Raw genomic sequence first — 15160 nt, 5'->3', positions numbered from 1 at the left:
TGGACTTTTGGACTTCTTCAAAATCTCGTAGCACGTGGTGAGTCTACCTTGGATGGTTTAGACATTATGGCTAATCATCAAAATCCTTATGGAGAAAATGAATGGGATTTTTTACTTCCGGAACAACACTGTTCTATTTGCATGGCTATCTGCTGAATTCCAACCCAACTCATTGATGCATTAAGCAGGTGATGAAGTAGTGCAAGAGTCTTATCTTGTCCTTCTTTAAAACAGGCCAAGGCCATTTATAATCAACCAGCAACACTGACCTTATTCCTTTTCTCTGAGAGGACCAGAGGAGAGACTCTTAAATGAATCATAGTGGGGGTTATTCTTCTTGTATGCCTAATCAGTATGAGGGTTTGATTATGTTTCGTTGCCATCGGAACAATTCATCTTTATACTTTGCTGTTCTCCCTTGAGGATCTTTGCAAGAACGTAAAGCAGAAAAGTGGTACCTTTTGTTTCAATTTCAGCAGCTGGAGGGGCTCGTTCACAGTTTGAGAGAATGAGGCAGGATGGGGCACCGGGAAATATGTCTCTAATTGAAAACTCCCTAACCTTATTCTCCTATAAACAACCACAGCAACAACAAAACAAAACTTCTGACAAGCCACATGGATGGAGAGACCGGTTCGTGGGCAGCTGGAAGACAGCGGAGCCCACAACAAGGCTTCAGGACGCTCTGCTCCGAGGCCCAGAGGAGGGGAAGTCGTGGGAGTCGTGATGGAGAGGTGGGTGGGGGAGGGGGGCTATAAAGCCTGGCAGAGCCTGGCAGAGCCGTGCTGTCGCTCCGTTTACAGTTGTAGTCAATTTGGAGATCAATGGAGACACAGTCCTGAAGACTAAAGAGGGAAGCTGCATTGTTGCGGTGGAGAGTTTTACACAAGACAGAACATTTGTTTCCCATTTTCCGCTGGTCTAAGGGAACCATTGCGGTTCAGCACCAGGAGGTTTTTGTTAAAATGTCAAGAGCATAAAGAATCCCATTCTGACATGTGAACCCATACATGTTGTACAAACTCTGTGGCAACTACACTATACCCAAGTGGGACTGATAGATTATACAATTAAACTCAAATCAAATCCATTTGCAAATTTGATTTATTATTGCACTAGTATGAATGTAAATATTGCACTTAAATAAATGTAATAATTGCACAAGATCCAGTAAGTTTGCCCTTGAAAGACAAGTCAACGTATTGCATGTGAAGGGTCATTGCTTGTTACGAGTTAAGTGTGCTTATGGCCCAGGGAAAAAACTGTTCTTAAAGTGCTCATATTGTGCTCATTTTCAGGTTCATAATTGTATTTAGAGGTTGTACCAGAATAGGTTTATGTGGTTTAATTTTCAAAAAACATCGTATTTTGTTGTACTGCACATTACTCCTTGAATATCCCCTTGGGGATCAATAAAGTATCTATCTATCTATCTATCTATCTATCTAGCTCCTCTTTTCACCCTGTGTGTTGAGTTCTCCGTTTTAGCTACAGAGTGAGGCATCTCACTTCTGTTCCATCTTTGTTGGGAGTCGCACATGCTCAGTAGCTAGGTAAGGACTACTAGCCAGTCAGAAGCAGAGTATGAGGGCGTGCCACGCTAGCAGCTAGGCGAGCATTATAACGTGTGTTACAAAGTGACGCACGTTTGGTTCTGAAGTAAAGGCTGGACTACAACAGAGCTATTTGGAGCAGTTTGTGAACAGTGTTTTCTGTTGGAGATAGTAAGTCCCTTTGGGGTGGACTTTGGGCTTTTTCACTTTGTAAACCTATAACATGCACAAAAAAAGATATATAACACAATAAAGGAAAGGGCCAAAAAGCATAATATGAGCACTTTAAGTCTGGTGGTACGTGCAAAGCTTTGTGGGTGGCTGCTTCTGTAGTTCGGATCAACGAAAGTACATTTCCAGGATAAAGCCTGACATCAGGCCTTCTGCTCTCTGTGTGTTGCCGTTCTCGAAATTGCTTCACCTAGGGAAACAACAACCTACGAGCTAGCAAGCTACACTCTGAATATGGAAAAAGATTTGGACCATGCAACAAGGCAGGATTGGTTGGTTCTTTCGGTAAATGATTGTAAAGATTTAAAAAGGTGGTGGGATGTATGGATGAAGTACACACCGCGATACACTGGTAAGAGACAATGACGTTTACCATGTATCCAGCTAATTTAAATAGCTCATGTTACTGTGTTGAATGAACAGTTAACTTCATTTAATGTTTTTTGTGGCATGTTCTTTTGTGGGGGGGAATATGTTCCACCAAAGAAATTGCAATTCAAATCCTCTCTGGATATTTTTAATAGCAATTTATCAAACAACTGTTGAACAAGCAGAACATAAACTTGATGATTTTACTGATGCGTCTGGCACTGGATAAGCAAGTTAAAGGACAATTCCAGCGTAAAATTAACCTATGGGTTAATAACGTGTACCGAGTCAAATGTTCTCTTGGATATGTTTTCATGCTAATCGAATGAATCTCTAGCTTTAAACAAGCTACCGCAAAACCGGTGGTTAGCTGCTAAGGCTAGCTTTTGTGGGCACATGGTAAAACGCTATTTTATACCACTAACAAGGCTCAAAATAGCACCACACTTCAATTGTAGCATAATGAGGGTCCCTACATGTAAACCGACGCATTGAGAACTTTGTAAGTGTACAGACAGTTTATTACAAAGATAGTTTAGAAAGACAGTACCGTTCATGTTTACATGCGGGCGCCATCTTGGAAAACAGTCATGAGCAGTCGAATCATGAACGCTGTGTTTGAGCTATGTTACTGGTTACTGGTTGCACGGCGTTTGTCGTTCAACTGCTCATGACTGTTTTCCAAGATGGCGCCCGCATGTAAATATGAACGCTACTGTCTTTATAATCTATCTTTTTAATAAACTGTCTGTCCGAAAGCTAGCATTAGCAGTTAACCACCGGTTTTGCGGTATCTTGTTTAAATATCTAGAGACGCATTCGATTAGCATTAAAACAGATTCCAGAGAACCTTTGTCTTGGTACACATATGTTATTAACCCCTAGGTTCATTTTGCGCTTTTTTCACCTACCTCACTTCCTGGAACTCACTTCCTTTCCTCATCACTGATTGGTTCTTGCTTCCACCTGTCACCCCTAATTACCTGATTGAGCCCACCTGGTCACCACTCCCTCTCAGTCACTCCCTTCTCACCTTCACTAAAGAGGGCAGCTGGTAAGATGAGTTTTAGGTTGCACTTTAATTCTTAACAACATGTCCAAGTTATTTAAATGACAGCTTTATTTATCCTTATTTCTTGAAGATGGACATTGAACACTTGAATATTGACTTCCTATTTTCTTTCAGATTTCCCAACCCATGTGTGTCTTTTTCGTTATCTTTTCATTCGCATCCCCATTTTGTGGAAATAAATCTTTGTTAAAGGTCCAATGTGTGGGAATTTTTCCCATCTAACGTTGAGATCATATATCGCAATCAACTCTCTCGCACCACGCAGTTCAAAGAACGTATTACAGCTACGGTAGCTACCTTGACGATTTTTTTCTGATGACGCCGGTCTCTTGCTCTTTTAAATTTCCTTTTTCTGTTTCTGGGCAAAGAAGAAGACTCCTGTTCCTGAAATTTGGATTTTGAATACGTGTGGTCCTCCATGTTTCCTTCTTCAAACTTGCCGGGGCCGGGAAGCTACGATACCCATTAGCAGCATTAGCAGCACCTGTGAGTTTATCATGTAACAGCGAAAACGCGAAAGGAGCAGTATGTCCTGTATGTCCCTTACTGGCTAACGTATTTCAAGATGGCGCATGAATATGGAGCGTCTACCCCAGTTCATGCAAACGCAAAAAAAGCCAAAAGGTACTGAATTGATGGTGGTGGTAAATATTCATGAAAAAGGACAAGTTTTTGAACGGGCAACACAGATTTAGATAATGAACAACTAAACACGTTACACACTGGACCTTTAAAATTGTCTAAAGACTTGTGGCTCATGCATTCTGTCCGATGCCCCATGATGATAGAACTCAACCTTTGGAATTGAACCCTCCTCCTTAACAACCTCTCTCGGTAGTTTTAACGGTAGTATTTAATTGGGTTTACCGTCCAGAGTCCGGGTGCCTGTCTTTGGCCTGTTTAGCTGCGTTAAAGTTAGTTTGTTTCCACCAGCAAAACCAAAGAAGGGCCTCTCTAACAAAACCAGTTTTGTTCTTATGTATTTAAGCATTATAGAGTATTATCCAGAGATGGGAAGTAACGAAGTACAAATACTTCGTTACTGTACTCAAGTAGATTTTTCAGATATTTTTACTTTACTATATTTTTTTGTGGCGACTTTTTACTTTTACTCCTTACATTTTAACATGAATATCGGTACTTTCTACTCCTTACATTTTATAAAATTGGCTCGTTACTTTAGTTTTGTACAAGAGGTCGTCATGTCGGAGAATAGCACAGACACGCGCCTCACCGCAAGCGGGCGCGCGCGACACACAGGATAATCAGTTGAGATCGTGTGTGTGCGTCCTTAAGAACTGTAAGTCGTATAACTTATGTTGTCAGTTCATTTAAGCCTGTTGTTTTATTGGTCTATAGTTCTTGTGAGTTCTTATTTAAAGTAAGTTAGCTAGTGATTTTGTTTGTGTTCTTCACCTGTTACCTAGGTTGCACGTTGCTTGATCTTAATAAAGCATCAAAAGAGAGAAGTTGTCTCCGTCCGTGTTTTAACAGACACACCTGGGGCGAAGTTGGAAACCAGAACCAGCTTTAAATACAGTCCTAATCTAGTCCTCACTAACAAGTTTCAAATAATTTCACTGGAGTTACCGTTATTTCCGCGTCATCAATACCACATTCAATCTAATTGGATGGGAATATACTGTACGTTGCACTTGACGCACCACTACAAGACGACTCGACAGATTCGGCGGCATTCTGCATTCATTCGCGGCAAATCATTGCGGCTGGATGGTGGTAACGTTAGCACATAGTAGTATGGATGGCGACATGATTGAAAATGAAGAAATCGGCAGACAAGCAGCAAGACATCCTTGGTCTTATCTGAGAGAGATGTTTGAGATAGTAGGCATCAAGAATGACTCCTGGCCAATGTGCTGCGCAACTCTTAAAGTATGGGGAACTTCTTAATTAATGTCTGTTTAGTAATTCATATTTTATCCTTTATTTTCTTTCCAGAAGCCATATTTGAGCACACACACATATATGTAGATTCCTTTAAATGTTAAGGGGAAGATTAAAAAAAGAGAAATTGGATCTGTGAACTCTCACAGAATCACAACTGAATTCATAAATAGCTACTCAGTCAGAATCTTATTAACCTGGAGTCCCAGTCTCTGTCACAATAATCATATATGTGATGTTTTAGGTCTATTGGCAGACATCCATTTAAAGTGTAGGCAATGGCATATAAAGAGCCTTTTTTCCATGTCCACTGAAGTTTCTCAGCTTGCACTCTAGTAACATTTGTGTGATCCAGGTAGCTTTGCATAAAAAATGGTTGTCATTCGCAAAGCTACTTTTACTTTTATACTTTAAGTAAATTTCCAAGCCTGTACTTTGTTACTTTTACTTGAGTAAATAAGTTAAATCAGTACTTCTACTTTAACACAAGTATCTGTACTTCTACTTGAGTATGGGAAGTGAGTACTTTTGCCATCTCTGGTATTATCTAAGTATTATCAAGTAGTCAGAAATGACAGAAAATGCATAGATTTTTGTGAAATAGGGTAACACTCATTTTCTTTACCGTATGTGGACCGATCATGCTTACTGTCGTGTGTAGTCACCCAAATGATGTACAGATTTTTAGGCATTCTTATTATCTCACAGATGGGACGAGCAGTGGTGGAATGTAACTAAGTACATTTACTGAATTACTGTACATAAGTACAGATTTGATGTACTTGTACTTTACGTTTAATGCAATTTTCTACTGCTACTCCACTACATTTGAGAGATAAATATTGTACCCTTTACTCCACTATATTAATTTGACAGCTTTATTTACTTAAAGGTGCACTATGAGTTCCTGCATGATTTCAGCGTGATTTCATTTTTGTCTCAAATCGTAGGCATCTCTTCTTGATCCGCTAGCTGCCCGCCCCCTGAACACACTGAAAAAGCCCGGTCTCGGGAGACAGCACAGGGGTCGTAAACGTCAAACAAACATTAGAGGCACAGGATAGGCACCAAAATACAACAAACCACTCCAGCCAATCACCGACAAGATGGTTGGGGGAGGGGGTGGGGGTTAGTGACAGTTAAACAACACATTACGGCAACATGGGGGGGAGGGGCGAGCTTGCTCTGTTTTGTTTTGAATTTACTTGGAACATCAACAGAAGTGACTGTGCAGGAACTCATAGTGCACCTTTAATGTAGTTTTATAAAATATGATGTTTTATCATATATACCCAACAACATAACGGCCTACAAGTCCAGCTGAAATGATTAGCTGATTAAACACTTAGTTGACAGAACTGTTTGGATCGTTTCCAGTTTCTAAAATGTGAGGAGTTTTTTAATAGGCTACTTTAAAGTACATTTTCCTCATGATACTTAAGTAACATTTTCATTGCAGGACTTTTACTTGTAATGGAGTATTTTTACAGTGTGGTATTAGTACTTTTACTTAAGTAAAGGATCTAAATACTTCTTCCACCACTGCTAACGCCATTGGCCCTGTAGTTGTAGTTGAAAGTCTGTATTGGAACTGAAGTGATATACTGAAATTAACTCATTTTAGTACCCACCCACCCAGATATTGTACTAATCTTGTTACTCAAAAGTGTGCACCAACTGGAGAACATTAATGCATGCTATCAATGCAAAAAAAAAAAAAAGAAACTTACATTTTTCTCTTTTTTGGTTATTACAATTTTGACAAGCAACATGTATGACTTTAAATAGTGATGTCAGAAAGAAGAGAGAGTATCTGAATACAGTTTTAACGAATACCATGATTCAGGTATGTGTGTACTGTGTGCCCTGTGTTAGCTCTAGCCTTTATGAAAGTGATAAATGGGGGGTCCAATTAGTTTTAATGAGCAGTTGGGCCAGCTGTACCAACTCCTCCTTGCCTGCATCCTCTGGCAAACCCAATTAGTCCCATTGATCAAGTGAGCAGCAGCAGAACAATGGGTACTACCCCGCTGGAACCACTTCTGTGGTTTAGTCTACACCTTTACCGCCATGATGGATAGGCATACAGGAAGCTCACATCACAAATACCCAGCGGTGGAAGAAGTATTCAGATCCTTTACCTAGTTAAAAGTACTGTTACAAGTCAAAGTCCTGCATGTAACTTGCAAATGTTACTTAAGTAAAAGTATGCAAGTATCATCAGGAAAATGTAATTAAAAGTATTTTAAAAAAATATAAAGGACTCAATGCAGAAAAATCCTCACATTTTAGAAACTGGAAACGATCCAAACAGTTCTGTCAATCAACTAAGTGTTTATTGGTCTAATCATGTCAGCTGGACTTGTAGGCCGTTGTATTGTTGGGTAGTTTAATTTATAATAAAACATTGTATTTTATAAACTGTTTTGTGTGCAAAAAATCTTAATTGGTAAAGTAACTAAAGCTGTCAGATGAATGTAGTGGAGTAAAAAGTGCAATATTTCTCTCTGAGATGTAGCGAAGTACAAGTAGAAGGTGGCATGAAAAGACAAGACTCAAGTAAAGTACAAGTACCTCAACTTTGTACTTGCACAATACTGGAGTAAATGTACTTAGTTACATTCCACCACTGCAACTAAATTCATTGTTAAAAGACGGAGAGGGGAGATAAGAGATGCTAGACTTAGACTGAGTGCTATGCCTGGTCTGGTTAGAGAAGTGGTAAACCAAATGGAAAGCAGACTGTATCAGATGTCTGTGTGATGTAAATGTAAAATGTAAATGATGACGTGTGTCACAGTTGAGAGGGAGACAGCTGTATTTGTCATAGCATGCCGGTGGGGGGGAGGTGGGGTTGGGGGGGGGGTAGATGTCACTTTGTCTCTGTCGTCATGCTGCTGACTGTTGTGGTCTCTTTTTAACATGTTCAATTCTTCACAGATGTGGTGTTCACTTTTAAGGCATATTCCCTATCATGGCCATTAAAGCCGTGTAATGGCGCCAAGATGTTCCCGGAGACAGGAGCTCTATGAAATGAAAAGCCTGCTGTGCTCCAGAGGAACATTCTCAACACTGGGGGGGGGAAAAAAAGCATTCAATTTGTATTTTGTTTTTTGCAATAGCAAAAACCACATGGTGTACATACAGCAACGTAAAGCTGTTTTTAAAACTGCTTCCTTGAAAGAAAACCTCAGTGGTATAACAAATGGCTTGTGGGAATGCAAGACATAGCAAGCAAAGTTGAAATGAAGATGTGATCTTGAATCAGGTCTGTGCAACAGTCTGAAAGAACACTGTAATTGCGGCATTTTTTTTTCTGTATTTAACAAGCCTCTCTGCACTGGGAGTAATGGAGAACGCCTGGATGTATTTGTAGGCTTCCTCTGTTTTCATTGCATTCCTGCTGAGACATCTTACACATCCATATAGCACAGACCATATATTTTTCAAACAGCCTGACTCATAAAAAGACAAAGAAAAGGCACGGCTCCTAATCCACGCTTTAATGAGGGAAAGCGGAAGTAATGACACGCAGGGAATAATCTTTCTTCTCTCGGTTGCACCAAGCGACACCAATAACCCGCGGCTGGCCTAATGCCCCGGGTGGGACACGCTGTGTAATAGAAAAGGACAACTTCTCCTGGGACTTTCTCCCACACGCAATTATTAAGAATGATGCCACTTTAACAATAGCTGGATGAGAGTGCTCAACTTTGTCATCGTGAGTGAATCCTATTATGCGGCGGCATAATGGCTGTCTGTGGAGACAGAGAGAGAACGGGTATCACAAGGCGTCTCTTTTGCACCGGAAAACAAAGCTTATTTGAGGCGTCTCGCCATCCGAGCCGCCTTTTGTGTCAGCGTGCGAGCCTCGATTGTTTTCTCCTCGGCGAGTAAATGCCCGGCTTAATGTGGTTCTGCAGGAGAAATGATACCACCAGTTAAGTTCGTAAATGTTATGAATACATTCATTTATGCGGATTCCGTTTGCGCCAAATGAGGATACAGACACGACTTTCTAGAGCTTTATTTTGTCATTACACATGCAGTGAAATGTCTCCATGTTATCAACAGACAAGGATCACTGTCAGAGGAGTTTGGAGAACATCTTGATGAAGATGCTGCTTCGGCAATGTGAGACTCTTTAAGTTAACCCCCCCCCCCATTCCAAATACCTAGATAGCTAGCAATTTGGCCAATAAACACTGTGAGGAATGGCAGCTTGCCATTCCTGCTCGCTGTCTGTGTTTGTCTCACTTTGTAGCATTGTAAGGCCACAGAGAATTGCTTTTGTCACGTAGCCATTTAGAAAAAAAAAAGGGACGACACGTGACATTTGAGAAAAGAAGACTATCATGTTTTCATTGGGATTCATGCAGGTTACAACTTGATCCAATTTAAACATGCGTGTAAAATCTAAAGGTTGAGGAATACATTTATTGACATACACCTCTCGATTTCAGCGTTGTTCCAGGGAATGGCTCTTAGAAAACAACTTCCACTTAAAAGACACATTTCTTAGCATAGCATAACCCCAATTGCAGAAGCATAGAAGGTACGAGAAAAACCAAAAGGTTAAGAACATATTGTTCTTTCTTTTCATAAGGCGTACTCCGTAACTGGTCAGAGCAAACTGCTGAATGAAACAATGTAGCTGGTGTTTCAGAATCATCTGTATCTTATCATTGGGGAGGGGGGAAGAAAAGAAATCCCCTAAACAGAAAAACGTGGAGAGCCAGACTTTTTCTTTCAAAGAGCCTCCAGAGCGGCTGTTGTCTTAAAAGGAGGGAGGGGGAGATTGCTTTCAGCGGCCTCAGCCCAGGACTGGTTCTCATCATTTTGACAATAAAACTCAAGCAGTTGAAACAAAGCAACGGTTCATGAAAAAAAATGAGAGAGAGAGAGAGAGAGAAAATGAAGGGGGCTCAGAGATTTCCGCTGGTCTGTACTGAATTGTCCGCCCCTTCAAATCCAACAGCCAAAAGAGGAGCAGAGTGGTGATTTTAGGAAAGCTTTGGAGGCTTAATTCCTCTGTGGCACCCTGGGGCTGAGGGACGCAGTGACCAAAGGGCCTGAAATGGTTCAAAGATGAAGGAGTGATTGTGCTTTCAATTCCCAGGGGTCTGTTTTGTAGTGTCAGGATTTTATTGCGGCATTCTGTTGCTTTTCTACGCGCCAAATACGAAGACAGGATCTGACAGAGTAATGAATGCAAATGAGCCACGTAGAGAGTGAGTTCAGTTTAGATCCCTCTGATTAGGAAACAACACCTAGCTGACTTTAGGCACTTGCTGTTGCTTTTGTGTGGACAATAAGATAAGGAGCAGGTGAGAATATAAGAAATGTCAATCCATGAACCCCCCCCCCTCCCCGTGCAACATTCATGTCCATTTGACTCACAAACGCATCTGATATCGCCTGTATTAAAGGAGCTCATTAGTTGTGTCATGAGGAAAGACGGGCAGTGCATGCTTTAAACAACGAGGCTGAAAGATTGTTAACACTATTGTATGTATATATTTACAGACAAATCTGTACACTTTTTACATTTTGCTACTGAGGCTACATCTGCGCTACTACGTTTGAATTTTGAAGCGGCGTTTTCAGACAAAAATGTTCACACAAGTTTTAGCTCCAGTCGCAGAAATACTCTCCATCTCCATCGTCCATATATATATATATATATATATATATATATATATATATATATATATATATATATAAAATACTTTGGAGAAAGAACAACAATGGTGGAAAGTAAGAGCAGGGTTTTTTTTAGCTTGGACCGACGACGAGGTGGAACTGAGCGAGATGTCTAATAAAAATGTGTCAGCAGTGTTTCCAAATGTCTGTTTGACGGGCTCGGAAACACCAAAGCAGTTTGCACGCGAGGCCTGAATGTGGCAAAAGATATTCATTTTTTAAAAACCAAAACGTAGTAGTGTAGATGTAGTCTGATAAATGCGATAGAAAGGAGTCCATTTCACGCGTCGGCGCTCGTGCAGACCTGTGATAACCTGGGGTCAGAGTCGATCTCGAAGCGGTAGTGGTAGCCCTCCCACACCTCCCGGCAGGCGTCGCGCAAGTCATTGATGCGCTTCTTGATGCCCTTGCGGTTGAGATAAAGTACAAAGAGGAAGATTAGGCCAACGAAGCCCAGGACTATACCCAAGAAGACGTAAGAGGTCTGCAGAGCAAGGTCCGCCCCCGCGCCGCTCCGTTGGCACCCCAGTGTCAGCGTGCCCACAGCCAGCATGGATGTGTTTCTCATGCTGGCTGGGAAGGCGCACACCAGGCCCTTGGCGTCATTAATGCGTCCCTGTGATCTGTTGAGCCACAGAGCAAAAGGTTCGATTCCACACGTGCACGTGAAGGGGTTTTCCCCCAGCAGGAGATCGGCTCTGGGCAGGGAGTCCAGCTCTCGCAGGCCCTCCTCGGGCACCGTCTTCAGGGCGTTGAGGGTCAGGTCCAGCTCCTGCAGACCATCCAAACCCGAGAAGGTGGAGTTGTGGATGGCCACTAGGGAGTTGTTGGAAAGCTGGAGCCGCTGCAGGCTGCCCAGGTGGGAGAAGATGTGCGAGGGTAAATAGATGAGGCCGTTGTGGGAGAGGTCCAGTCCCTTCAGCATCCCCAGGGAGCTCCAGCGCAGAGACGTGGCCAGGTCCATCACAGACGAGTGGTTGTAGAGGGCTCGGCTCAGGTTGAGGTCCCGCAGAGACTGGTTCTGCACGGTGAAGGCTTCGGGGTGAACCACTGCCAGCTGGTTGTTGCTCAAATCCAGGGAGCGGAGGCTGCGGAGTCCGGCGAAGGTGTGGGACTCCACCTCGGAAATTCTGGATTTGAGGAGATCCATGAGATATCATTCACACTTTCAAATCACATACAAGAGGGAGAACGTGGGGGGAAAAGGGATGTTTGGATCGAAGTAAAAATGTAATGGGGTTGTCATTATAATACACTTTAAAAGTCTGCAAAGCCCCTCTTTAAACAAAATGATGAAATCTGCTTGGCTGCTATATTTCTGGAACAATCAGGACTGAACTGATGACTTTTGCCATTGAGATCAAATGTATCTTAGAGGAATTCTTTTTTTTTTTTTAGTTTTGGATTCCCCTTGATATGTTTGCTTTGCATTATACTAATGACAAAGACACAGGAGTCACTAGGAGAGTCTTACCTGTTGTTGCTCAGAGACAGGTTCGTCACATTATCGAGCCCTTTAAAACACTCCGGACCGATTCGACGGATCTGATTACCCGTAATGAACAGATTCCGGGTGTATCCGGGGATCCCGGTCGGGACGCTCCGCAGGTCTCTGGAGACGCACTTGACGGTGTGAGCCGCCTCGGAGCACTCGCAGCGCGGAGGGCACGACGCGTAAACGGAGCCGAGCAGCGCGCAGAAAACCACGCGCTGCGCCAAACCCAGCATGTTGGGAGAGGGGGTAAAAAAAAAAAAAGAGTGTGCGGTGTCCGAGAGCGGCGAGCAAAAAATATCCGAAAGAGAAGCGCACACGAGAAAAATGGATAAAACGAAACGATCAGCTCCTCCAAGACATCTTTAAGGTCTGTTGTCCCGGCTGGGAATGCGCTTCAACTTTGCATCTCTGCAGAAAAGTGTGGCCGGGAGGCAGGCTCTGATTTCCATGAGAACAGAACTGGGGGTCGTGCTGATCAGAGGGGGCGTTTGATCCTTTGCCGTGGCGAAGCGGGGCGTCGCTTCTTCTCCAACAATGAAATTAAAAGGACCATCGCCTGGCGCGGTGATATGCGGGGAGGGGCTTCTGTCCGGACGCATGAGATGTTGCTCCCAGCCTGGAGTAGCCACTGCTGGCATTAGAGAGAGAGGGAGAGAGGAGGAGGAGAAGAAAGTGGCTGCGCTCTCGGCTCTTTTCTCTCCATATTCACAGTTTCGCGCGGTGCAGCCAAATATAATCATGTGGCGTCAAAGGCGTCTCCAATTATGCAGCCCCTCACACCTGAAATTTGGATATGGACATCTGGACTTTTATGATTGTATTGCAGTTGTTTTTTAAATAACAAAATGTGATATAAAAGTCCCACAAGGGCAGATTTAAAAACTAGTATGTTGTCAGGAATCATTGTCTTATTGTATTGTTAAATGAATTGACTTTGCCATAACTTGACTATTTACTAGTTGGTGGATTGGATGGCCCTGGTCATCGCCACCTACCCAGGTGGTATGGTAAATGTGGGGGAGGTGTGTGTGTGTGTGTGTGTGTGTGTGTGTGTGTGTGTGGGGCTAGACTAATGAAAGCCTTTGATCCCCCTTCTCTTGAATGGCACGATGCTCTGCAGGATAATGGCCACTGAGTGGGACTTTGAGCCACTAGATAGTAGAGTATCAAAGCTGAGACGGCTTCCCTTTCCTCAATGTTTATTCTGAGAGCTTAATAATGATTATTACAGGAATCACTTCGGAGTGTATTTATAGAAACTTCAGCTTTGCCTTTCAGAGCACCTTACCTAACATCATCCCTCCTGCTGCTGACAGCCTTGATGGAACACACAGTTGTCATGGACAATCCAGGTTTTATACAAATAAAAACTCTCAACAAATGTCTACAATAATAGACATCTTTATTGGCAATTATAGCTGTAAGTCATAAACACATTCAGATTTCACACTTGCAGGAGTCTTAAAATCCCTCGTGGGCTATTATGATCTGCAGCATAAAAGATATTTTGGGGGATTAGAGAAACAAAAGAGGGGTTTTTTTGCAGAGCGGTATGAGTATATATGGATAGTGGCACTAATAATAGCATCCCAACTGTCTTTTGTCAGCGGACTGAATCGCTGGGACCACAGGTCTCCACATTCCAGGACCTGGCTCTTGGATACAACAAGGCACCGCAGCAGGAACATCCAAAACCATTCAGATCATCTCCACTCAATGATGCATTCTTGCACATGCACTCCAATAAAGGGTCAGTGTACTATTTATGTTCTAAAGTCCTAAATCTCCTCCTGAAAAAAAAAAAAAAAATATATATATATATATATATATATATATATATATATATATATATATTTATTTATTTCAAAGCTGTAATAATGACAATGTTGTGAGTTTCAAAGGGGCCATTCATTCATTCACTCATTACCTTTCATTGCTCAAAATGTAATGAATGAGCTGTTTCACTAAAGAAAACAAGTGACATATTCAAGGACACAGTTTGTCTCCCATTTTCCAACATTTAGAGCAATTACAGAGAACCAAATGGCTTTTCACATTTCGGTTTGTTTCTATAGGTATTTTCCACAGCCACATTCTCTAAATTTGGACAGAGACGTAAAAAGTCACTGCAGTTTAGACATTTTTTTTTATACACATGCTACTTTTAGTAACATCACTCTGAATGCAGGGTCCACCAGTCTGCTTGTTTGCATTCAAAGTCCAAAATCTTAATTTCCCAATAATTTAAAATATAAATAATTGAGACTTTGGGGCATAAAGTTGTATTTAGAATACAAAAGGTGATTACCCCTTCACACTAGTGACATGGATTTAAAAAAACAGCCATGAAGCGTCACAGCGGGAAGGTTTAAAACATTCCAAAACAATATTTTTCATAGAGTAGTTATTGTTCAAATAGAGGGCAGATTCTCAGTTTATTCGTTTTAATGCTTCGACAAAATGACTCTGCAGCTCTAATCTACTGCGACTGTAGCTCCACACGGCACAGTACAGGCTACTGCGTCTAACATTAACATAAGCAGGCCTTTTACAGTCTAATTTATTATTTATTCTTGCTAAGGTTTACCAGCATTCGCATAAAACTTGAACAAGATTAAGAGAAAGATATGGAGTAATACATATACAAACCAATCATGAGGCCGCTGTCTGCAATGAAATGCAGCGGAGAATTAATCAAGAAGCCACAGTATGTGTCAAACACCAACTTCTCTTTCAAACACTAGTATTCTTGCATGCATGCAACACAAACACACACATGCCGGCATGCTTCATGCTCTCTCCGATCGCTGTGTGCGTGACTAACACACAAAC

The 15160-nt window shown here is 41.9% G+C and overlaps 1 protein-coding gene across 1 annotated transcript; it reads right to left on the bottom strand.

Moving 5' to 3' along the window:
* Nucleotides 1-11111: 11111 nt before the first annotated feature.
* tpbga (trophoblast glycoprotein a) lies at nt 11112-13104 on the bottom strand. The gene is made up of 2 exons (XM_031278823.2): nt 12308-13104; nt 11112-11963 (listed from the first exon to the last, which is right to left on the bottom strand). The coding sequence occupies exons 1-2, from the start codon at nt 12559-12561 to the stop codon at nt 11114-11116; spliced, it is 1104 nt and encodes a 367-aa protein (XP_031134683.1). The 5' UTR covers nt 12562-13104; the 3' UTR covers nt 11112-11113.
* Nucleotides 13105-15160: the final 2056 nt, after the last annotated feature.

Source organism: Sander lucioperca, chromosome 16 (genome assembly GCF_008315115.2).
Source record: "Sander lucioperca isolate FBNREF2018 chromosome 16, SLUC_FBN_1.2, whole genome shotgun sequence".
NCBI classification, from domain to species: domain Eukaryota; kingdom Metazoa; phylum Chordata; class Actinopteri; order Perciformes; family Percidae; genus Sander; species Sander lucioperca.
The sequence above is the reverse complement of the archived record's forward strand: the minus strand, read 5'-3'. Positions and strand labels throughout refer to the sequence as shown.